This window comes from Microchirus variegatus (assembly GCF_963457635.1).
Source record: "Microchirus variegatus genome assembly, chromosome: 16".
Lineage (NCBI taxonomy): Eukaryota > Metazoa > Chordata > Actinopteri > Pleuronectiformes > Soleidae > Microchirus > Microchirus variegatus.
Window position 1 is genome coordinate 19,901,037 of NC_139817.1, and position 26,006 is coordinate 19,927,042.

At 40.5% G+C, this 26,006-nt stretch overlaps 3 protein-coding genes across 3 annotated transcripts; 2 read left to right on the plus strand and 1 right to left on the minus strand.

The window, feature by feature from the left end:
* Positions 1-31: 31 nt before the first annotated feature.
* pold2 (polymerase (DNA directed), delta 2, regulatory subunit) lies at positions 32-3,205 on the minus strand (the record flags this gene model as incomplete). Its single annotated transcript, XM_083902747.1, has 11 exons — positions 3,085-3,205; positions 2,230-2,467; positions 2,027-2,148; positions 1,626-1,749; positions 1,415-1,529; positions 1,137-1,335; positions 955-1,035; positions 671-828; positions 459-586; positions 276-377; positions 32-192 (listed from the first exon to the last, which is right to left on the minus strand). Exons 2-11 carry the CDS (start codon positions 2,453-2,455, stop codon positions 32-34), a joined length of 1,416 nt encoding a protein of 471 aa, XP_083758873.1. The 5' UTR covers positions 2,456-2,467; positions 3,085-3,205.
* A 305-nt stretch (positions 3,206-3,510) lies between these two features.
* LOC310938682 (non-POU domain-containing octamer-binding protein-like) lies at positions 3,511-5,223 on the plus strand. The gene has a single exon (XM_083903242.1). It carries the CDS (start codon positions 3,575-3,577, stop codon positions 4,898-4,900), a length of 1,326 nt encoding a protein of 441 aa, XP_083759368.1. The 5' UTR covers positions 3,511-3,574; the 3' UTR covers positions 4,901-5,223.
* Positions 5,224-18,270: 13,047 nt separating this feature from the next.
* LOC310938512 (uncharacterized protein) lies at positions 18,271-21,064 on the plus strand. The gene is made up of 5 exons (XM_083903027.1): positions 18,271-18,322; positions 19,175-19,220; positions 19,305-19,396; positions 20,452-20,571; positions 20,697-21,064. Exons 1-4 carry the CDS (start codon positions 18,273-18,275, stop codon positions 20,495-20,497), a joined length of 234 nt encoding a protein of 77 aa, XP_083759153.1. The 5' UTR covers positions 18,271-18,272; the 3' UTR covers positions 20,498-20,571; positions 20,697-21,064.
* The last annotated feature ends 4,942 nt before the right edge of the window (positions 21,065-26,006 follow it).

A 26,006-nucleotide genomic window follows, 5' to 3' on the forward strand; every position in this document is an offset into this window, starting at 1 on the left:
GAGTAATGTCTGTCTGTGTGAGCGAGGACCTTCAGTGACTTATGTTCATCTCACTCTCCTCATCGTTTTCAGCAGAGAAGGCAGAGAAGCTGACATGCTCACATTCAAGAGTACGTAGGTTGACCAGACACGCCGTCTGAGTGCTGCTGAACTCTGGGATTGTAACCAACAGAACTTCTTGACCATCGGCACCTGACAGGACCAGAAGAACACAAACAACTGTAAACACTGCGAGAGGTAAAGACATGAGACACATCTCTCTCACGCACACACACCTCTGACTAGCTTGGACCCAAACGTCGGGGCGTTGCCACTGAAGTAAACATGAGGACACTCTTCCAAGATGAAAGGGTCTTTTTGGTAAAATGGGTAACAACCTGACACAAAATGGAACAAAGAAATCTGTGTTAATAACATGAAACCATACGTTTTATTCTACACAATCTTGTCTAACTCACCAAGAGTATCCGGTGCAGTTGGGGCGAGGTGTCTGAGCCGTAATGTTTCCTCCAGTATCTCCAGATGGCTCTCCATGCTGCTGTATCTTTGAATGTCAGACACGTTCTGACCTGATGTGCCGAGGAACCTTAGTGGAAACAAAAACACTTATTTTACGTTATACTTACTTGGCATAAGATGCAAAAAGAGTAAATGTGTAACGAGAACTCACCGCACTCCATCGATGTCGGCCTGATATGGATTGGATGCAAGGTTCAGCGTGGGATAAACTGAAGACAGGGGGAACATGCAGCGGTGTAGTGACTGCTGTGGGAGGGTGTAGTTAGTAGGGTCGTATCGACCCGGCATTACATCCACGGGAACAGACTCCTGCAGGGGAACAGGACATTAGAGTCCATCATTTGCTAATTATTTAAGAGAGTGATGGGAAATCTGGTACAACCAAAGGGTTTCATATATTAAGACAGCACCAGTTCATAGGTGATGTAAACTCACCACCAGCTGAAGCAGCAGCTCATCCAGCAGACGAATGGCATCCACACTCCCAGCCTGAGTCTTCTTAGTCAGGTATTTTGGCTGAAAACAAAGACAGATCTTTTTCCCAAACTGTGTCTGTTCCCTTCTTTAGCAGAGCAATACAACTGTTGTTACAATTAAATGATGAAACTTCTGGTTACCTTGGTTGATGCATCCTTGTCCTGGGTGCTTTGGCTCAGGAGGTTTCCAGCCAGCAGGACCCTGGAAATAGTTGCTGCCCCACTCTGCTCCCCCTGGTCTCCGAGCTGACCTGTTACCATGTCTACCAGCAACTGTAGCCCCAGCATGCTGTCGGCACGAGTGCTGCCGAGACCAAGTCCTGAGGCCAGGAGCACAAACCTGAACCAAGAGACCAGAGCATTTATCACAGAGGACCGGGTTTCTGTATAGGTGTGTGTGTGTGCGTGTGTGTGTTTACCTGTCTGAGCTGAGTGCAGATCTTGCAGTCTGCAGAGGGAGATCAGCTGTGCAGAAGTCCTCAACTGTGAACTTCCCATCATTCCTTTCAGCTCCATATATTGCAATAATACTGCCTAAGATAGAAAACACACAACACCACCACATTCAAGAGATCTGCAATTTATTATCATCATCGTCATCGTGTGACATCTGGGGGAAAAGCATCTGACCTGTGACACATCGGTCTCTGTCAATTTTCCCCTCCAGTTTAATCCTTTGGAGTTCGTCCTCTAAGATCAGCTCGTCTGCCTCACTGATGTACTTCACTCGTGTGGGCTGTGGCAGCAGGTTGTGCTGAGGAAAACAAGGAAACATGGAGGATTTCACCTATGAGGTCGCAGTGAGTCGTGTTCAGAGTACAGGCAAAGGCAGACTGCGTGAACTGTTTGCGACGCGATTTTCCAACGTAGATGCAGACAAAGATAGGGATCCATCATCTTGCTTTCCAAACAATCACCCTGACAATTTGCTGTCAAATATGTCACGCAAAAAAGTCCACTGACTTATGTGCTGCTCCACAGTATTTTGAGTGAATACTTCCAGTACTGACGTTGTGAAAAAGACGACATACCTCCTCACTGATTTCTCTCAGTATCGATGGCTGCAGGTCCATACGCTTGAACAAGGTGCCCACAATGCAACACTGCTCCCCGGTCTGAAGATCACAGAGCTTCCTCATGAGCACATCTGATCCTGACACAGAAAGAAGAGCGATGAGGAAACACAGGAGAACATAAATACCTCTCAGATGAAAGCAACACGTGCTAAACTTACCCCACTTCTGCTGGGCTCTCTCTGACAGCAGGGGCCTCATCTGCATGAGTCGTGCTGCGTAAATGTGAGCGTACTGACGACTGAAGCTTCTCTCTCCAACCATGTAGTACTGGGAGCAGGGACTGTAGGACAGCAACGTCCTCTCAAACACTGGCCCCTGGTCCACAGAGGCAGGACGGCAGAGTAGAGAGGAGGTCTGTTTCTGGACACTGAGGTCAGAGAACATGACTGCGCTGACCTTTGGACAAGCAAAAAGACAACTGCAGAAATGAGAATTTACCACTCTAGCTTTTGTCCACACATTTAAATAATTTCTCTTGATCAAGTTACAAAAATTCCAGACATTGTAGTAGTTTTTGTTGGGTCTAGTTTCTTGTTGAGACTGCACTGTTTGTGTTAAGTAGAACAGTTCATTTTAATAAAAGCGTGAACGAATTTTGTGCAGAATTCACAGTAAATTCTTTTACTGTGAAAAAACGTTTTAAAAACATTTGAAAAACAAAAAAAGTCCAAGTGTCACACAAACATGTTTCACTAAGAGCACAATCACAACTGTAAAAGCACGAATACATCATGCATCACATGTTATAGAATGACATTTGGGGATTGTGCTGCTGTTTATTGACCAGTATAAGCATTTGCAAAATACGCATATGGTTAAACACATGTATATGTTGCAGAAGACAGATTATTTTCTCTGGGTCCTGTGAGCTGAACGTGTTTTAAATAAAGTTTTGATGATGAATATGTGACATAAACAGGTGAAGATGTTAGCAGCGTTTTTAGCCTGATGGTTCGTGAGCTACTAAAACTTCGCTAACAGTTAGTGATAAAAAACAACGGCACCGTCCTTACCTTTGACCGTTGACTGTGTCAGGTTAATCCTCCACTGTCACATATGATCTTAGACCAAACTCTAAGTTATATTTAGTTGTATTCTCAGGGAACGAGAGAAAACCGTTCCCGCTGAATCAGCCTCCAAAGTCGCAGATTTTCAACGCGTAGTCTCGCGAGAGGACACGGCTCGAGTATCGACCACCATTCACAGATAAACGAGACGAGCATAAATGTAACTTAAAATTATATAAAATAAAACGCAGTGAGATACAAAAATACACAATTACGTTTTTTAAAAAGACCAAGTAGAAACTATCGTATTTTGTTTTGCTGTCGCACAGAGAACCCGTCACAGATTCAAATACTGGAGTCGCACGGTGATGACGTCACAATACAGTCGCGGCAATACGCCTCGCCATTTTGGTCGCTCTTTGTGCGCCACTGTCCATTTAGAGTTTGCGTGTTTGTGAACGCCTGTTTGCGCCGTTCTGCACCGAAATAGTCGCGGATGATGCAGGGAAACAAAGGCCCGCAGCAGAACCACGGCCCCCGCGGCCACGCGGAACCAAAGAAAGCCTCAGGCACGAGCACCAACGGCCAGCAGCCCGAGCCCATGGAGCAGTGCCGGATCAACGAGGCCTTAACCCTGGATATGGACAGCTTCAGGAAACCCGGGGAGAAGACGTTCACACAGCGCAGCAGGCTGTTTGTGGGGAACCTTCCCACCGGAGTCTCCGAGGACGAGATCGAGAAAATGTTCGCCAAGTACGGCAAGGCCAGCGAGATCTTTGTCAACAAGGAACGAGGCTTCGGCTTCATCCGCCTGGAGACCAGAATCATAGCAGAGATCGCCCGAGCAGAGCTGGACGACACTCCATTCAGAGGCAGACCCATCCGGGTAAGATTCGCCACACACGGGGCTGCTCTCTCTGTGAAGAATCTGCCGGAGTTCGTGTCTAACGAGCTGCTGGAGGAGGCCTTCGCCGTCTTTGGTCAGATAGAAAGAGCCGTGGTCATAGTTGATGACCGGGGGAGGCCCACGGGGAAGGGAATCGTGGAGTACACCTCCAAACCAGCTGCGAGGAAAGCTCTGGATAAGTGCTGCGATGGTGCCTATCTGCTCACAGCCTTCCCTCGGCCCATCATCGTGGAGCCCATGGACCAGTTGGATGAAGACGAAGGTCTACCAGACAAGCTCATCAACAAGAACCAGCAGTACAACAAAGAGCGCGAGCAGCCGCCCAGGTTCGCACAGCCCGGCTCCTTTGAGTACGAGTACGCCATGCGCTGGAAGGCGCTGATGGAGATGGAGAAGCAGCAGTACGACATGGTGGACCGCAACATGAAAGAGGCTCAGGAGAAGCTGGAGGCTGAGATGGAGGCGGCCAGACACGAGCATCAGGTGATGCTGATGAGGCAGGACCTCCTGCGGCGCCAGGAGGAGCTGCGGAGGATGGAGGAGCTCCACAGTCAGGAGGTGCAGAAGAGGAAGCAGGCTGAGATCCGACAGGAGGAGGAACGCAGGAGGAGAGAGGAGGAGATGAGGATGCGTAATGAAGAGATGCTGAAGAGGCAGCAGGAGGGCTTCAGAGGCAACTTCCCTGAAAATAGGGAGCAAGACATGAGGATGCACATGGGTGGCCATGGGATGAATAGAAACTCTCTGGGTGGCAGTTCTGGTTCTGCTGGTACTCCTGGCATGGCCTCTGAGAATGCTCCAATGATGCAGGGGCCAGGAAACGCAGCCATGCCTGGAGGAGGTCAGGGAGGCTTCCCCAGAGGTCACCCCGGTCCTGGGGACTATGGACCTAACAATAAGCAACGCAGATTTTGAGTCACTGCTATTTTTTCCTCCCCATTTTCATACTCGCTGTATTTTAAAGTTCAGGTAGTCAATGTTACTTTTGGACTTTGAAAAAACGGTTGCATGTATTATTTCCTTTCTTTTTTTTATGTGTACTTTACTTTTGAATTTTTTTAAGTACTAAAATACCCCAACTCTCTCCACGTGTTTTACTTTGTTCCTCATTAATGTATTTTTTTATAGGGATAGAAAAGTTGTTTACGTCCTGAATACGTTTTCTGGAATAAATTCTCACAATTCCCTAAGAATTTTGTTTGATTCAATATAGACGTCCTTCTCTTTACGTGTGTGTGTCCGTAGATTTAACTGGACATCGTTAACTCTAACTTTCTAAGCAGAATGTGACAGAAACTCAGAAGGTGAAGAATGAACAGCAGGAAGTTGTAGATTATAAACACGTGCAGCTGATCAGTGTGTTGCAGGTATACAAACACCTCCGCAGTCGCAGTGATGCTCGTGTGTGTTCACCTGACTACCGTGATCATCATATTTTGATATTTCTGTCGAGAATGAAACAATAAATACATAAATCAAACAAAATAGCTGCAGTGCATTTAGTTTGGAGTCACTGAAACACACCTAATGAATTGTGGGATGTACTTATAATATACAGTAGATTATATATTGGAATATTAACATTTATAAACATACAGGAAGTCAGAGTTAGTGATTCATTTACAGCACAGACAACAGCTGCATGAAGAATGAAGAGAGGACTCACTCGTTCACACTGACTAACTAACAAGGGCAGGATTACAGGAATCTGCTCTGATTCACACTAACCATACCACAATAATACAGTCATGTGTCCACTAATACCCGAGTTATCGTTATCTTCCACGTGCAGCTCTGTGAACCGACTGAGATTTACCCAAAGTTCAAAGGTCAACAATCTCAGCAAAGTAAAACGGTTTTGGTGTCGCAGCTGATTTTCAGTCCACACTGTCAACAATGTCGACATCGGGCTGCGATGTTTGAGTTTCATGAAGACGCGGCGTCATCTGCAGTGAGCATCATCATCATCATCATCAGGAGAAAGTCTGCTCTGTTTCCACAGACTGAAACTGTGGTTTGCATAATAAACAGCTGAAATGTGTTCACGTGTTGTGTTGTAGTTTCACATGAATGAAGCACTTTTTCACCTGCCAAAAGTATAAAAACAAGGACAGAGAATCCTATCTCCATCCCATGATACTAAATCCTCATGTGGAACAAGCTATGAGCTGTTAAGTGATATTTGTGAGGAAATTACCCTTCACCCATATCTCAGTCCTAAAAGTCCTGATAAGCAGAGCTCGCTCCAACATCCAAGCAGCATGATAAACAAAGCTTGTTAAGGTCATAAAGAGGGGAAAGTGTGTGATATATCAGCAAAAAGAGAACTTTTAAACACTCACTCTACTTTAGATGATAAACGAGAAGATTTTCCTTTCTTTTCTCCTTTAATATCACTACAGAATCTGAGAGGTTTGGTAGATTTGACTAAAATATTAATGTGAAGACAGAATATTAATGAACATGGTTTTATAAGAAGTATCCATGCAGTATAATACTTCAATTCTTCTGAGATAATTAGAAGATAATTGATTATTGTTACATTACCAGTTGTAGTAGTATTACTTTTCTATACATGAACTTTACATTTATCTGTCATTCATTAGAAAATCTCATTGTACAACTTGTATAATGACAATAAAAGCATTCTATTCTATGGTTCATTTATCAGGGAACACGATATTAATAATCTTCTTTTATATAGATATCAAAGAATATATATAGAGAGAATAATTGTATGAATCTTATATCAGTGTTGCAGTGGAACCAAAGGTCCACTCAGTCTTACAGGTGGTGTTACTGTGAAGATAACAAAGAACAAAGACCTGTTGTGTTTATCACAGATTAAAAGAGTGACCTCGGCGCACCTTGGCCCTGATAGTATGATAATGTGACTTTATCTCAGCTCTGACCCTGACATGTGATAATATTAATTACGAAGCTGGGATCCAGGAAGTCATCGATCTGACCAAAGATCTTCCTGCAACAAAGACAAAGACCACAGAGACAGCAGATAACAATAATCTGAGGAGATGACACAAGCAGATACTAATCTGAGATTAGATGATGCACACATTCAAGACACAGCAGCAGTGAGAGAGTGACATGCTGCTTTAAAGTGAATTACACTGAAGTACGCTAAAATACACTGAAGTATGCTGAAGTACACTGAAGTACGCTGAAGCACACTGAAGTATGCTGAAGCACACTGAAGTATACTTAAGTATGCTGAATTACACTGAAGTACGCTAAAGTACACTGAAGTATGCTGAAGTACACTGAAGTACGCTGAAGCACACTGAAGTATGCTGAAGCACACTGAAGTATACTTAAGTATGCTGAATTACACTGAAGTACGCTGAAGCACACTGAAGTACGCTGAAGCACACTGAAGTATACTTAAGTATGCTGAATTACACTGAAGTACGCTAAAGTACACTGAAGTATGCTGAAGTACGCTGAAATACACTGAAATACACTGTAGTACACTGAAGTACGCTGTAGTTCACTCAGTACGTTGTAGTACACTGAAATACACTGAAACACACTGAAGTACGCTGAAGCACACTGAAGTATACTTAAGTACGCTGAATTACACTGAAGTACGCTAAAGTACACTGAAGTACACTGAAATACACTGAAGTACGCTGAAGTACTCTGAAGCACACTGAAGTATACTTAAGTACGCTGAATTACACTGAAGTACGCTAAAGTACACTGAAGTATACTGAAGTACGCTGAAGTACTCTGAAGCACACTGACGTACGCTGAAATACACTGTAGTACACTGTAGTACACTGAAGTACACTGATGTACACTGAAGTACGCTGTAGTACACTGAAATATGCTGTAGTACACTGAAATATGCTGTAGTACACTGAAGCACGCTGTAGTACACTCAAGTGTACTGTAGTATACTGAAGTACGCTGAAGTACACTGACGGACTCTGAAGTACACTCAAGTACACTGACATAGTCTGAAGTACACTGACGTACGCTGAAGTACACTGAAGTACGAAGTACACTCAAGTGTACTGTCGTATACTGTAGTATACTGAAGCACGCTGAAGTATGCTAAAATACTCTTAAGTATACTGTTGTATACTGAAGTACGCTGTAGTATATTGAAGTATGCTGTAGTATACTGAAGGACACTGAAGTACGCTGGAGTATACTGTAGTGTACTGTAGTATAATGCAGTATACTACAGTATACTGAAGTACACTGTAGACTGCCCCAACAGCGTTTAAAAATCATATATGTTGTAGATGCGTGTGATCTGGGATTAAAGGTGACACCTGATACCAGATACCTGGGATTAAATATCAGAGTGATAATCTGTGTGTGTTTTCCACAGACACAGATTGAGTGATAAAGACACAGAGGACACGGGGGACACAGAGGACACAGGTGAAGACGTCTCACACCTGTTATGTGTGTTTGTTATTTTGGACTTCTCCGTAGTTTCTGCCTCTTCATTTACGTCTCCAAAGCAACACTATCAGAATCCCTCCCACGTTAATAATCACACAAAACTACTGATGGTATATAATCATGATTGGTCCGACGCGGCATCACACCAGATAAGACAGGAGGAACGTCACAGGTGGACTGGGCATGTCCTCATGTCTCTGCATGTCCTTCTGAACACCATAGAGAGAGAGGGAGAGAGAGAGAGGGAGAGATATACTGTATACTGTAGTACTCACCTGTAGTACTCAACTGTACTGTATTGTACTGTACTGTACTGTACTGTACTGTACTGTACTGTACTGTACTGTACTGTACTGTACGTGTTTTTGTGGATTCTTTGTTGAGGAAACTCTCAGGAATCATGGTCCAGGTCACTGTCTTTGTCTGGCTGTTGTGCACTTGTGTGGTAAGTTACACTTTTACTAAGTTATACTAAGTTACACTTTTACTAAGTTATACTAAGTTACACTTTTACTAAGTTATACTAAGTTACACTTTTACTAAGTTATACTAAGTTATACTAAGTTATACTAAGTTATACTAAGTTATACTAAGTTACACTTGTACTTTTGTAATAATGCCTTATAATATAAATACTTTTTTAAATAAATACTAAATACATGTAATGACTCTGATCATGTCAGGTCAGTGATTCAACGTTTATGTGTCTATTTTAAAGTATTAAAGTATTAAAGTAAGTAAAGTAAGTACTGCTTGGTCACACATGTATCATAAAAAGTCATGGTTGTGTAAAAGTTGTGAAGAATCTTTTTGTTTCATGTTATTTTCATGTTGTCAAGCAAGTGAATCCAGATTAAATGTAAATAATATACATTAGAATTCATGCTACAATCTTTAATTCAGTAATTCAGCAAAGTTGACTAGTGGCTCCCGCTGTCCGTGATTTGAATCCCTGTTGGACATGGGCTTTTCTGTAGGTGTAAGAGAGTGTGTGTTTGTCTCTGTGTGTTTGTGTCTCTGTGTGTTTGTGCCTCTGTGTGTTTGTGTCTCTGTGTTTGTCTCTGTGTGTTTGTGTCTCTGTGTGTCTGTGTCTCTGTGTGTCTGTGTCTCTGTGTGTTTGTGTCTCTGTGTGTTAGTGTCTCTGTGTGTTTGTGTCTCTGTCTCTCTGTGTGTTTGTCTCTCTGTGTGTTAGTGTCTCTGTGTGTTTGTGTCTCTCTGTGTGTTTGTGTCTCTGTGTGTTTGTGTCTCTGTGTGTTAGTATCTCTGTGTGTTTGTGTCTCTGTGTGTTTGTGTCTCTCTGTGTGTTTGTGTCTCTGTGTGTTTGTGTCTATTTGTTTGTCTCTGTGTCTGTCCATATATTTACTGTATTTGGTTGATGAACACAGACAGAATTCAGAGTCAGATACAAAAATAGAAAGTGAGCGCAAACCAACACTAAAGTCTGGATTATATATTGTATATATATACATATATATACTTATTATAGCTTAATTTAGGTTTGAAATAAAAAAAAAATAATGAAGTCCTTAAGGAAATAGTTAATTGATTTGTAAGTATTTGTTAATTATTACCTGTCAGTGTGCAATTAAACTTTAAAGCAGGACACAGTGCAGCTCTGACGTCACGGTGACATTTACAGGTTAATATTTTAATATCTTCAGGAGAAACTCAGCGCTGTTATCTACATGCACCTTTTATCATAAATCATAAAACTCTTTAATCGTGGAATAACTCTCATACGCATCACAATGACATCAGAGGAGAGACTGTCTTTGTGAATATGATGGTGTTTATTTGACATTATTCGTTGTCATCTGTGCAGCTGCTGTCAGACGCTCTACATGAGCCTGGTTACTGTGCTTTCTATGAAGAGTGTGCACGGAACCCTCTGGTGGAAGGATCCCTCATCCCGCCCATCGTCCCCTGTGTGGACTTCAAACCAGCACGAGCTCTCAAAGGAGAACACTACATGAAACTCAAGAATGTATGTATGTGCTGCAGGTTTCAAACTTATGAAACTGAAGCAACAAACGATATTAGTCAGTCAATGAGAATACCTCTGAATATCCATCTCATTTATTACACATTTTTAAATGTCCATTAGTTGGTTCAAATCAAAATACATCACTACAGTTATCTCTGTCTCAGTAGGTGACATTTTACTCACACACATTATGCCAAAAATAACAACCTCTTTATGAAAATAAACACCACTCTTGTTTCAGGTGCAGTATTACGGAAAAAATAGATCTTATTTGTGTTATCTAACTACATTTATTTGCATACCCATGTAATTTAAACAAAATAAATGTATCATTATATCCATATAATATTCATATAAACCTTAAAGGCGCCAATGCGAATATTTTGGAAGCCTGTGTTTCACTCTCCTGTCTCCTCTTCCTGTTGCAGGCGTGTCCCATGCTGGACCGCGGTGAGAACCACACCTTTGCCTGCTGCTCCAGCAAACAGCTGACGTCCTTGGAGACCAGTCTGACTCTGTCCAAAGCTGTGCTCAACCGATGTCCGTCCTGCGCTGACAACTTCGCTCACCTGCACTGCATCAACACCTGCAGCCCCAACCAAAGCCAGACGGTCAAGATCTTAAAGGTCATGAATGTGTCTCAGCTGAACAAGACCAGGGAGGTCGTCGTGGGTTACCAGGCCTTCCTCAGCTCCACCTTTGCAGAAGGTTCCTTCGAGTCATGTAAAAATGTCAGGATCCCTGCGACAGGAGGCTTTGCCATCTCCACCATGTGCGGTCGCTACGGAGCCAAACTGTGCACGGCCCAGCGCTGGTACGACTTCCAGGGAGATTCCAGTAATGGCCTGGCTCCTCTGGACATTGACTTCACGCTGGTGAAAGAAGGAGACACCCAGGGTTTACCAGAGGGCGTCGTCCCCTACAACGGCCGAGCTCTTATGTGTAACGAGACCACGCCGACAGGAGGTCAAGTCTGCTCCTGCCAAGACTGTCAAGCTTCATGTCCGAGTGTGCCGCCTCCCCCACCGCCCCCCGCCCCCTTCTAAGCAGAATGTGACGGAAACTCAGAAGGTGAAGAATGAACAGCAGGAAGTTGTAGATTATAAACACGTGCAGCTGATCAGTGTGTTGCAGGTATACAAACACACCTCCACAGTCTCAGTGATGCTCGTGTGTGTTCACCTGACTTCCGTGATCATCATATTTTGATATTTCTGTCGAGAATGAAACAATAAATAAATAAATCAAACAAAATAGCTGCAGTGCATTTAGTTTGGAGTCACTGAAACACACCTAATGAATTATGGGATGTACTTATAATATACAGTAGATTATATATTGGAATATTAACATTTATAAACATACAGGAAGTGAGAGTTAGTGATTCATTTACAGCACAGACAACAGCTGCATGAAGAATGAAGAGAGGACTCACTCGTTCACACTGACTAACTAACAAGGGCAGGATTACAGGAATCTGCTCTGATTCACACTAACCATACCACAATAATACAGCCATGTGTCCACTAATACCCGAGTTATCGTTATCTTCCACGTGCAGCTCTGTGAACCGACTGAGATTTACCCAAAGTTCAAAGGTCAACAATTTCAGCAAGGTAAAACGGATTTGGTGTCGCAGCTGATTTTCAGTCCACACTGTCAACAATGTCGACATCGGGCTGCGATGTTTGAGTTTCATGAAGACGCGGCGTCATCTGCAGTGAGCATCATCATCATCATCATCAGGAGAAAGTCTGCTCTGTTTCCACAGACTGAAACTGTGGTTTGCATAATAAACAGCTGAAATGTGTTCACGTGTTGTGTTTTGTAGTTTCACACGAATGATGCACACTCACTTTTTCTCCTGCCAAAAGTATGAAAACAAGGACAGAGAATCCTATCTCCATCCCCTTTATACTAAATCCTCATGTGGAACAAGCTATGAGCTGTTAAGTGATATTTGTGAGGAAATTACCCTTCACCCATATCTCAGTCCTAAAAGTCCAGATAAGCAGAGCTCGCTCCAACATCCAAGCAGCATGATAAACAAAGCTTGTTAAGGTCATAAAGAGGGGAAAGTGTGTGATACATCAGCAAAAAGAGAACTTTTAAACACTCACTCTACTTTAGATGATAAACGAGAAGATTTTCCTTTCTTTTCTCCTTTAATATCACTACAGAATCTGAGAGGTTTGGTAGATTTGACTAAAATATTAATGTGAAGACAGAATATTAATGAACATGGTTTTATAAGAAGTATCCATGCAGTATAATACTTCAATTCTTCTGAGATAATTAGAAGATAATTGATTATTGTTACATTACCAGTTGTAGTAGTATTACTTTTCTATACATGAACTTTACATTTATCTGTCATTCATTAGAAAATCTCATTGTACAACTTGTATAATGACAATAAAAGCATTCTATTCTATGGTTCATTTATCAGGGAACACGATATTAATAATCTTCTTTTATATAGATATCAAAGAATATATATAGAGAGAATAATTGTATGAATCTTATATCAGTGTTGCAGTGGAACCAAAGGTCCACTCAGTCTTACAGGTGGTGTTACTGTGAAGATAACAAAGAACAAAGACCTGTTGTGTTTATCACAGATTAAAAGAGTGACCTCGGCGCACCTTGGCCCTGATAGTATGATAATGTGACTTTATCTCAGCTCTGACCCTGACATGTGATAATATTAATTACGAAGCTGGGATCCAGGAAGTCATCGATCTGACCAAAGATCTTCCTGCAACAAAGACAAAGACCACAGAGACAGCAGATAACAATAATCTGAGGAGATGACACAAGCAGATACTAATCTGAGATTAGATGATGCACACATTCAAGACACAGCAGCAGTGAGAGAGTGACATGCTGCTTTAAAGTGAATTACACTGAAGTACGCTAAAATACACTGAAGTATGCTGAAGTACACTGAAGTACGCTGAAGCACACTGAAGTATGCTGAAGCACACTGAAGTATACTTAAGTATGCTGAATTACACTGAAGTACGCTAAAGTACACTGAAGTATGCTGAAGTACACTGAAGTACGCTGAAGCACACTGAAGTACGCTGAAGCACACTGAAGTATACTTAAGTATGCTGAATTACACTGAAGTACGCTGAAGCACACTGAAGTACGCTGAAGCACACTGAAGTATACTTAAGTATGCTGAATTACACTGAAGTACGCTAAAGTACACTGAAGTATGCTGAAGTACACTGAAGTACGCTGAAGCACACTGAAGTACGCTGAAGCACACTGAAGTATACTTAAGTATGCTGAATTACACTGAAGTACGCTAAAATACACTGAAGTACGCTGAAGTACACTGAAGTACGCTGAAGCACACTGAAGTATGCTGAAGCACACTGAAGTATACTTAAGTATGCTGAATTACACTGAAGTACGCTAAAGTACACTGAAGTATGCTGAAGTACGCTGAAATACACTGAAATACACTGTAGTACACTGAAGTACGCTGTAGTTCACTCAGTACGTTGTAGTACACTGAAATACACTGAAATACACTGAAGTACGCTGAAGCACACTGAAGTATACTTAAGTACGCTGAATTACACTGAAGTACGCTAAAGTACACTGAAGTACACTGAAATACACTGAAGTACGCTGAAGTACTCTGAAGCACACTGAAGTATACTTAAGTACGCTGAATTACACTGAAGTACGCTAAAGTACACTGAAGTATACTGAAGTACGCTGAAGTACACTGAAGTACACTGACGTACACTGAAATACACTGTAGTACACTGTAGTACACTGAAGTACACTGAAGTACACTGATGTACACTGAAGTACGCTGTAGTACACTGAAATACGCTGTAGTACACTGAAGTACACTGAAGCACGCTGTAGTACACTCAAGTGTACTGTAGTATACTGAAGCACGCTGAAGTATGCTAAAATAGGCTTAAGTATACTGTTGTATACTGAAGTACGCTGTAGTATATTGAAGTATGCTGTAGTATACCGAAGTGCTCTGAAGTACGCTGAAGTATACTGTAGTGTACTGTAGTATAATGCAGTATATTACAGTATACTGAAGTACACTGTAGACTGCCCCAACAGCGTTTAAAAATCATATATGTTGTAGATGCGTGTGATCTGGGATTAAAGGTGACACCTGAGGACACGGGTGAAGACGTGTCCTCAGGTGTCTCACACCTGTTATGTGTGTTTGTTATTTTGGACTTCTCCGTAGTTTCTGCCTCTTCATTTACGTCTCCAAAGCAACACTATCAGAATCCCTCCCACGTTAATAATCACACAAAACTACTGATGGTATATAATCATGATTGGTCCGACGCGGCATCACACCAGATAAGACAGGAGGGACGTCACAGGTGGACTGGGCATGTCCTCATGTCTCTGCATGTCCTTCTGAACACCATAGAGAGAGAGGGAGAGAGAGAGAGGGAGAGATATACTGTATACTGTAGTACTCACCTGTAGTACTCAACTGTACTGTACTGTACTGTACTGTACTGTACTGTACTGTACTGTACTGTACGTGTTTTTGTGGATTCTTTGTTGAGGAAACTCTCAGGAATCATGGTCCAGGTCACTGTCTTTGTCTGGCTGTTGTGCACTTGTGTGGTAAGTTTTACTTTTACTAAGTTATACTAAGTTACACTTTTACTAAGTTATACTAAGTTACACTTTTACTAAGTTATACTAAGTTATACTAAGTTATACTAAGTTACACTTGTACTTTTGTAATAATGCCTTATAATATAAATACTTTTTTTTTTAATAAACACTAAATACATGTAATGACTCTGATCATGTCAGGTCAGTGATTCAACGTTTATGTGTCTATTTTAAAGTGTTAAAGTATTAAAGTAAGTAAAGTAAGTACTGCTTGGTCACACCTGTATCATAAAAAGTCATGGTTGTGTAAAAGTTGTGAAGAATCTTTTTGTTTCATGTTATTTTCATGTTGTCAAGCAAGTGAATCCAGATTTAATGTAAATAATATACATTAGAATTCATGCTACAGTCTTTAATTCAGTAATTCAGCAAAGTTGACTAGTGGCTCCCGCTGTCCCTGATTTGAATCCCTGTTGAACATGGGCTTTCCTGTAGGTGTAAGAGAGTGTGTGTTTGTCTCTGTGTGTTTGTGTCTCTGTGTGTTTGTGTCTCTGTCTCTCTGTGTGTTTGTCTCTCTGTGTGTTAGTGTCTCTGTGTGTTTGTGTCTCTCTGTGTGTTTGTGTCTCTGTGTGTTTGTGTCTCTGTGTGTTTGTGTCTCTGTGTGTTAGTATCTCTGTGTGTTTGTGTCTCTGTGTGTTTGTGTCTCTCTGTGTGTTTGTGTCTCTGTGTGTTTGTGTCTATTTGTTTGTCTCTGTGTCTGTCCATATATTTACTGTATTTGGTTGATGAACACAGACAGAATTCAGAGTCAGATACAAAAATAGAAAGTGAGCGCAAACCAACACTAAAGTCTGGATTATATATTGTATATGTATACATATATATACTTATTATAGCTTAATTTAGGTTTGAAATAAAAAAAAAATAATGAAGTCCTTAAGGAAATAGTTAATTGATTTGTAAGTATTTGTTAATTATTACCTGTCAGTGTGCAATTAAACTTTATAGCAGGACACAGTGCAGCTCTGACGTCACGGTGACATTTACAGGTTAATATTTTAATATCTTCAGGAGAAACTCAGCGCTGTTATCTACATGCACCTTTTATCATAAATCATAAAAACTCTGTAATCGTGGAATAACTCTCATACGCATCACAATGACATCAGTGGAGAGACTGTCTTTGTGAATATGATGGTGTTTATTTGACATTATTTGTTGTCATCTGTGCAGCTGCTGTCAGACGCTCTACATGAGCCTGGTTACTGTGCTTTCTATGAAGAGTGTGCACGGAACCCTCTGGTGGAAGGATCCCTCATCCCGCCCATCGTCCCCTGTGTGGACTTCAAACCAGCACGAGCTCTCAAAGGAGAACACTACATGAAACTCAAGAATGTATGTATGTGCTGCAGGTTTCAAACTTATGAAACTGAAGCAACAAACGATATTAGTCAGTCAATGAGAATACCTCTGAATATCCATCTCATTTATTACACATTTTTAAATGTCCATTAGTTGGTTCAAATCAAAATACATCACTACAGTTATCTCTGTCTCAGTAGGTGACATTTTACTCACACACATTATGCCAAAAATAACAACCTCTTTATGAAAATAAACACCACTCTTGTTTCAGGTGCAGTATTACGGAAAAAATAGATCTTATTTGTGTTATCTAACTACATTTATTTGCATACCCATGTAATTTAAACAAAATAAATGTATCATTATATCCATATAATATTCATATAAACCTTAAAGGCGCCAATGCGAATATTTTGGAAGCCTGTGTTTCACTCTCCTGTCTCCTCTTCCTGTTGCAGGCGTGTCCCATGCTGGACCGCGGTGAGAACCACACCTTTGCCTGCTGCTCCAGCAAACAGCTGACGTCCTTGGAGACCAGTCTGACTCTGTCCAAAGCTGTGCTCAACCGATGTCCGTCCTGCGCTGACAACTTCGCTCACCTGCACTGCATCAACACCTGCAGCCCCAACCAAAGCCAGACGGTCAAGATCTTAAAGGTCATGAATGTGACTCAGCTGAGCAAGACCAGGGAGGTCGTCGTGGGTTACCAGGCCTTCCTCAGCTCCACCTTTGCAGAAGGTTCCTTCGAGTCATGTAAAAATGTCAGGATCCCTGCGACAGGAGACTTTGCCATCTCCACCATGTGCGGTCGCTACGGAGCCAAACTGTGCACGGCCCAGCGCTGGTACGACTTCCAGGGAGATTCCAGTAATGGCCTGGCTCCTCTGGACATTGACTTCACGCTGGTGAAAGAAGGAGACACCCAGGGTTTACCAGAGGGCGTCGTCCCCTACAACGGCCGAGCTCTTATGTGTAACGAGACCACGCCGACAGGAGGTCAAGTCTGCTCCTGCCAAGACTGTCAAGCTTCATGTCCGAGTGTGCCGCCTCCCCCACCGCCCCCTGCCCCCTTCTCAGCAGAATGTGACGGAAACTCAGAAGGTGAAGAATGAACAGCAGGAAGTTGTAGATTATAAACACGTGCAGCTGATCAGTGTGTTGCAGGTATACAAACACACCTCCACAGTCTCAGTGATGCTCGTGTGTGTTCACCTGACTTCCGTGATCATCATATTTTGATATTTCTGTCGAGAATGAAACAATAAATAAATAAATCAAACAAAATAGCTGCAGTGCATTTAGTTTGGAGTCACTGAAACACACCTAATGAATTATGGGATGTACTTATAATATACAGTAGATTATATATTGGAATATTAACATTTATAAACATACAGGAAGTCAGAGTTAGTGATTCATTTACAGCACAGATATGGAAGTAAATCTGTGCCATCAGAGTTTGAATTCGAATTTCTAACACTGAATTTATTTGCATCGAAATTAGACTTTGAATTTAAAAAAACATCAAATTTCAAGCACTGTTTCTTTTTTTTGCCATTAATTTTTTTTCAACGTTGAAATAAATTCATTGTAAAAAAATTCGATGTCTCAAAAAATTCAGTTGCAAAAAATTCGATGTCTCAAAAAATTCAGTTGCAAAAAATTCGATGTCTCAAAAAATTCAGTGTCAAAAAATTCACTTGCAAAAATTCAGTGTCAAAAAATTCACTTGCAAAAATTCAGTGTCAAAAAATTCACTTGCAAAAACGTCAGTTAATATCCGGGTCACCAGAGAGAAGCAATCGATCCCTGTCTAAAGTCATCCAACACCAAGCCAATCAACTTACGCTCCATTGGTCATGTGACAGCAACACGGGAATGCACGCAGTCGGTCAGCGATGTCGGCTAACAGGAGTGACGGTGCTTCGGTGAGTGGATTTACTCTTTATTTGCCATGTGTGGTCGTTACATTAAGTAATAGATATTAGCCCGTTGCACATTAACAGGATTTATTCAACAATATCTACACTGAACGTTTAATGAGGTGGCGTTCGTGAAAATTGTGTTAGCTAGTTGTGTGAGCATGGTTTACTCTCGCGAACATCACTTACAGTTCTGAGGCAGTGAGTATGACGACTGACAGTACATTTAACCGCCCGTTAGTTATGAGCTGCTTCACTTTACCCAAAAACATTAAATTACGAACAGTATACCGGCGCATGTCTGAGTCTGATCTCTCAGTAAGGGCACTCTACAGCACTATGGCAGAGGAAGAGTTAGATCAGTGTGTGAGGGAGATTAAATCCAGGCAGCCTAACTGGATATCGAATGATGAAAGCCCTCCTGCAAACCAAAGGACTGCGGGTGCAGTATGACCGTCAGAGCCTCCATGCACCGGGTTGACACCACGGGTGTCATAAACCGAATGGTCAATGTAGGATGTATTGCACGACGGACCTACTCCGTTCCAGGACCCCAATATTTGATGCACATAGATACAAACCACAAATTGATTCGGTAAATTCTTATTAGCAATCTTTTTGACAAATTATATGAATATTATATAATATTATGAAGTGTGTTGTTTTTGTAACTATGCAGCACCGTAGCACATTTGTATACTGCTTCTTTCATATTACTGTACATGTAACATAACATACAAACTCTTAAAATGGCACACGCCTTTTTATTTCATTACATTCAACAACAATGTGTTAAACACTTGTTTTCTTACTTGTGCTATGTTATGTGCAGTTGACATAATTTGTTTTCTCTTTCAGCTACAACATTGTTGTTTTTGGAGGTGTTGATGGTTTTTCTCAAAAGGTTAGGACAATTGTTTTGACTAAGTGCACATATTTCTATAATTATTAAATGTTTCATAGTGCTGTCATTGCATTTGTGGTGCAGATAATGTATCTTGGTGCAGCCTCCAACAACCTTGCATCAACCACCCTGGCTTTCTTTCAAGAATCTGTTGAGAAGTTTGGGTTTCCTCTCAGGTAAATGAACATTTTAAACTTGGAGCTTTTACAATACAACAGTACTACGAGTTGTGGAAAGTAACTACATTTATTCAATTACTGTCCTTAAAGATCTCCTTCAGACAGGTTTTAAGGTATGTTAAAAAAAAACTCATATACTTATTCTCTAGTCTGAAGAGAATGAGTTAAAAGTTGTGAGAATGGGTTTTCTGTCTCAGCTCTTTTAATTTGTCTTGTTGCAGATTTATGATCATGTTCATATTTTTTTTTACTTCCTGGTCTTGGTTAACTCTAGACTTTAGAATGTATTTGCCTATTTAGATTACCCTGTTTCCTACCTTTTAAGTAAGAGAGATTGTGAGTGGAGAAATATGATTTAAGAATTTAAAAAATTTCATTTTCAGAACGTTACTCGGATGCTTCAACCACTCTCATTGCACTGTGATATTAAGCAACTAATTAACTGTAACCAACCTTACACATATGATCTTTGAAAGTGTTTTATGTCTACTTTGGGGTACGTGGAGATCAGGGAGTGGAAAACGTTGATGTTGCACGGTTAATGTTTACAATCCGTGGCACTGGAAGGAGCAGCTTTATATCCGGGAAGAGTGTTCACAACCAACGGTTTGTTCAGTAGACTAGATGCTGCTAATTGAAAGTTGCCATCTCGCTGATGCCATGCAGTGGTAGTATGTTGGTATACAACTGCTAGCAGAGGTACTATTATTTGTCACATATGAATAAGGTGTAATGACATGCAATGTGTACGAAACAAGATCTAATTCTAAATAAAGTGGGCTATGCATAGATACAAAATAAATAAGAAATTAAAAGGCATGGTTTCAACTATTAAATGGGTTTGTTGTTTTAAAATACAATATTTGTGCCCTTATTGTAGATAACATTTCTTTATAATATGTTTTAATACAATTGACGGCTATGGAGAGACGTGTGGACAGCTGTCACATGTATCTACTATGATGTTCTCCACTACCTTGAAGAAGAGGGCTTTCTCAGCATTGCCAATGATACCCACCTCTTCTGTTGCCACTTTGTGTTCCTCCCTGCAGGATGACCTTGATACCTTTAGCAATGGTTGGGACAATCATCCGCTGAGAACGGAAAGCCACATGACCCCTAACCAGTTGTGGGTGTTGGGTCGTACACATCACCCAGTTCCAGGACCAGAGGTACATGCAAATATGTTATATGAATCAACAGTATGGTTCATGTTTAAGCTATTGAATTAGAAGCCAAGAGCACCTTTTAAAGCAACTACTGTTACTACATACAATTTAAAGTGCTGTAATTGTAGGGCATGGATATTCCTGACAGAGTGGGAAAACAGTGGACTTCTTTGTGATGACCATTCAAGTGTTGTCGTTCCACATGCGGACTGCCAACTGACCGATGGACAAATGACAGCTTTAAGAGATGCAGTTAACCCAAGAGCTGCATCCCAATCCTTTGGCAGTGATATTTACATTGCCGCTGTTCAATTCTGTGAGCAATTACTTGGTATTTGAAAGAACAGATGAGAGAATCAGAAAAAGTGAAAAAATTAAACCAGTACTGCATTAATAGTTAATAGTTTACTTTTGTGCAAAGATTACACAACATGTTGTAACTGTCACTTGTACCAAAACCAGCATGTAACTGAACATACTACATTTTTCTGTAAATGCTGAGCTTGACAGATGTTTTTTTTTTAATGCAAAGAACTGTGTAACAATGAAAAATAAAATCAGTACAAGTACAATTATTTTTGAATATTTTTTGGAGAATCTGTGGGAAGTAATCCATGAAGTTACAATTCTACAAACATGACAATTCAGCCAACAAGTATTTGAAGTAGGACATTCTGCCAGATGGATCTGAACACTTAACTGCTAACAGGCTTAAAAACATCAACATTTTAACATCTGACCTAGATAACCTAACGTGTGAATACAGACCAAGATGTCACTCACACAAGACCAAATCCTGTATGGCAAGAGCTAATACAGGCCAGGATGTCACGTTTAAAAGATGTGTAGACCTTATAATGTCCTGGGATGCACAAGGTCTCAAAGCAGGTGGCGGCTGTTGGGTATCTGCTCTCAACGACATCTACAGAGAGACTTCTTGGTAAAACCTCCCATCCGGTCCAGAATTTGACCAGGTCAGTCGATTCAGTTGGTGTTGCTATAGAGATTAAAATGGATGATGATTAGTCATCAGGATAAATAGCCAACTATAGCTCTTTCTGTTTACATTAAGTAGATTTGTCAAACCCTTAAGACAAGTCTACAGAAAAAATATTTTGATAATGATACCTGTTGGACCTGACTATCGAGTTGAAAATAGTAATAATTATTAGTTATTATAATATAAACTCATGTCATGTTGCTGTTTCCAGCTTAATGGTGAATGTTGAAAAAACTACCTGCTTTCCCAAAAGGAGTCAGTAGGTGGCAGTGTTTTACTTTTGATGTGCATATTCATGAAAAAAATGCAATTAAATACATACAATAGCTTGCCAAAGCCAAATAATTGTGTCCAGGGTTTACTAATTTTGATTTAAAAGTCCACAATATAGATATGAAACCGAACATTCAACACAATACTATCATTACTAACTGTAAAAGTAAAAAGTTGAATTGTTCTTGTGCAAATCAACAGCATGTCAAAATGTGTATACATAGGGCTTAATTTAAAATGACAAACTTCTCCCTAAAGTCTTCACCTGTCATTTCCATTTTAAGTGATGGTCTGGATTCTGTCTGTCTCTGTTCTCTGCAGGATTGCATCCAAGATATTTATTAATCATCCATACAACTTCAATGTACAGGTAAAATAAGCCATACATGAATTAAAGTTTAATACTAAACATCTGAACTTGATTTGTGGCGCCACCACTGGCTGCTCCTTGTTGTCTATCAGAGAACTGATCAAATGCAATAAGCGCCTGGCTGATTGCAAAATGTCATCACGCTGACTACCCTGTCATCACAAACGGCACAGAAAAAAATAGGATATTACAAACCAGTAGCAAAAATGTTATGATGTTTTAAACAGCTAAAAGTTACTGGACTTTAATTAGGGTGATCCTATTTAGAAAGCTCTGCTTCGAGATACTTAAATTATACTTGAACTTTTCATAAAGATGCATTAACACTTTTGTATTAGAAAATCAACCTGTAACAAATTAGTCCCGGTAAATGCGGACGAACTCTTTAATGTTTTTGGGTAAAGTGAAGCAGCTCATAACTAACGGGCGGTTAAATGTACTGTCAGTCGTCATACTCACTGCCTCAGAACTGTAAGTGATGTTCGCGAGAGTAAACCATGCTCACACAACTAGCTAACACAATTTTCACGAACGCCACCTCATTAAACGTTCAGTGTAGATATTGTTGAATAAATCCTGTTAATGTGCAACGGGCTAATATCTATTACTTAATGTTACGACCACACATGGCAAATAAAGAGTAAATCCACTCACCGAAGCACCGTCACTCCTGTTAGCCGACATCGCTGACCGACTGCGTGCATTCCCGTGTTGCTGTCACATGACCAATGGAGCGTAAGTTGATTGGCTTGGTGTTGGATGACTTTAGACAGGGATCGATTGCTTCTCTCTGGTGACCCGGATATTAACTGACGTTTTTGCAAGTGAATTTTTTGACACTGAATTTTTGCAAGTGAATTTTTTGACACTGAATTTTTTGAGACATCGAATTTTTTGACACTGAATTTTTTGAGACATCGAATTTTTTGCAACTGAATTTTTTGAGACATCGAATTTTTTGCAACTGAATTTTTTGAGACGTTGAATTTTTTTACAATGAATTTATTTCAACGTTGAACAAAAATTAATGGCAAAAAAAAAAACAGTGCTTGAAATTTGATGTTTTTTTTAATTCAAAGTCTAATTTCGATGCAAATAAATTCAGTGTTAGAAATTCGAATTCAAACTCTGATGGCACAGATTTACTTCCATACACAGACAACAGCTGCATGAAGAATGAAGAGAGGACTCACCCGTTCACACTGACTAACTAACGAGGGCAGGATTACAGGAATCTGCTCTGATTCACACTAACCATACCACAATAATACAGTCATGTGTCCACTAATACCCGAGTTATCGTTATCTTCCACGTGCAGCTCTGTGAACCGACTGAGATTTACCCAAAGTTCAAAGGTCAACAATTTCAGCAAGGTAAAACGGATTTGGTGTCGCAGCTGATTTTCAGTCCACACTGTCAACAATGTCGACATCGGGCTGCGATGTTTGAGTTTCATGAAGACGCGGCGTCATCTGCAGTGAGCATCATCATCATCATCATCAGGAGAAAGTCTGCTCTGTTTCCACAGACTGAAACTGTGGTTTGCATAATAAACAGCTGAAATGTGTTCACGTGTTGTGTTGTAGTTTCACATGAATGAAGCACTTTTTCACCTGCCAAAAGTATAAAAACAAGGACAGAGAATCATATCTCCATCCCATGATACTAAATCCTCATGTGGAACAAGCTATGAGCTGTTAAGTGATATTTGTGAGGAAATTACCCTTCACCCATATCTCAGTCCTAAAAGTCCAGATAAGCAGAGCTCGCTCCAACATCCAAGCAGCATGATAAACAAAGCTTGTTAAGGTCATAAAGAGGGGAAAGTGTGTGATATATCAGCAAAAAGAGAACTTTTAAACACTCACTCTACTTTAGATGATAAACGAGAAGATTTTCCTTTCTTTTCTCCTTTAATATCACTACTGAATCTGAGAGGTTTGGTAGATTTTACTAAAATATTAATGTGAAGACAGAATATTAATGAACATGGTTTTATAAGAAGTATCCATGCAGTATAATACTTCAATCCTTCTGAGATAATTAGAAGATAATTGATTATTGTTACATTACCAGTTGTAGTAGTATTACTTTTCTATACATGAACTTTACGTTTATCTGTCATTCATGGTTCATTTATCAGGGAACGCAATATTAATAATCTTCTTTTATATAGATATCAAAGAATATATATAGAGAGAAGAATTGTATGAATCTTATATCAGTGTTGCAGTGGAACCAAAGGTCCACTCAGTCTTACAGGTGGTGTTACTGTGAAGATAACAAAGAACAAAGACCATCACCACACATCTGTCCATATTTTACCTGTTGTGTTTATCACAGATTGAAAGAGCGACCTCGGCGCACCTTGGCCCTGATAGTATGATAATGTGACTTTATCTCAGCTCTGACCCTGACATGTGATAATATTAATTACGAAGCTGGGATCCAGGAAGTCATCGATCTGACCAAAGATCTTCCTGCAACAAAGACAAAGACCACAGAGACAGCAGATAACAATAATCTGAGGAGATGACACAAGCAGATACTAATCTGAGATTAGATGATGCACACATTCAAGACACAGCAGCAGTGAGAGAGTGACATGCTGCTTTAAAGTGAATTACACTGAAGTACGCTAAAATACACTGAAGTATGCTGAAGTACACTGAAGTACGCTGAAGCACACTGAAGTATGCTGAAGCACACTGAAGTATACTTAAGTATGCTGAATTACACTGAAGTACGCTAAAGTACACTGAAGTATGCTGAAGTACACTGAAGTACGCTGAAGCACACTGAAGTATACTTAAGTATGCTGAATTACACTGAAGTACGCTGAAGCACACTGAAGTACGCTGAAGCACACTGAAGTATACTTAAGTATGCTGAATTACACTGAAGTACGCTGAAGCACACTGAAGTACGCTGAAGCACACTGAAGTATACTTAAGTATGCTGAATTACACTGAAGTACGCTGAAGCACACTGAAGTACGCTGAAGCACACTGAAGTATACTTAAGTATGCTGAATTACACTGAAGTACGCTAAAGTACACTGAAGTATGCTGAAGTACGCTGAAATACACTGAAATACACTGTAGTACACTGAAGTACGCTGTAGTTCACTCAGTACGTTGTAGTACACTGAAATACACTGAAACACACTGAAGTACGCTGAAGCACACTGAAGTATACTTAAGTACGCTGAATTACACTGAAGTACGCTAAAGTACACTGAAGTACACTGAAATACACTGAAGTACGCTGAAGTACTCTGAAGCACTGAAGTATACTTAAGTACGCTGAATTACACTGAAGTACGCTAAAGTACACTGAAGTATACTGAAGTACGCTGAAGTACTCTGAAGCACACTGACGTACGCTGAAATACACTGTAGTACACTGTAGTACACTGAAGTACACTGATGTACACTGAAGTACGCTGTAGTACACTGAAATATGCTGTAGTACACTGAAATATGCTGTAGTACACTGAAGCACGCTGTAGTACACTCAAGTGTACTGTAGTATACTGAAGTACGCTGAAGTACACTGACGGACTCTGAAGTACACTCAAGTACACTGACATAGTCTGAAGTACACTGACGTACGCTGAAGTACACTGAAGTACGAAGTACACTCAAGTGTACTGTCGTATACTGTAGTATACTGAAGCACGCTGAAGTATGCTAAAATACTCTTAAGTATACTGTTGTATACTGAAGTACGCTGTAGTATATTGAAGTATGCTGTAGTATACTGAAGGACACTGAAGTACGCTGGAGTATACT

Bases quoted from the DNA above. Each gene is read 5' to 3' on its own strand.
- LOC310938682 (XM_083903242.1), top strand. From the start codon at position 3,575: ATGATGCAGGGAAACAAAGGCCCGCAGCAGAACCACGGCCCCCGCGGC.
- LOC310938512 (XM_083903027.1), top strand. From the start codon at position 18,273: ATGCACGCAGTCGGTCAGCGATGTCGGCTAACAGGAGTGACGGTGCTT. The intron at 19,221-19,304 runs GTTAGGACAATT...TTTGTGGTGCAG, and splicing joins TTGATGGTTTTTCTCAAAAG to ATAATGTATCTTGGTGCAGC. The intron at 19,397-20,451 runs GTAAATGAACAT...TCCTCCCTGCAG, and splicing joins AAGTTTGGGTTTCCTCTCAG to GATGACCTTGATACCTTTAG.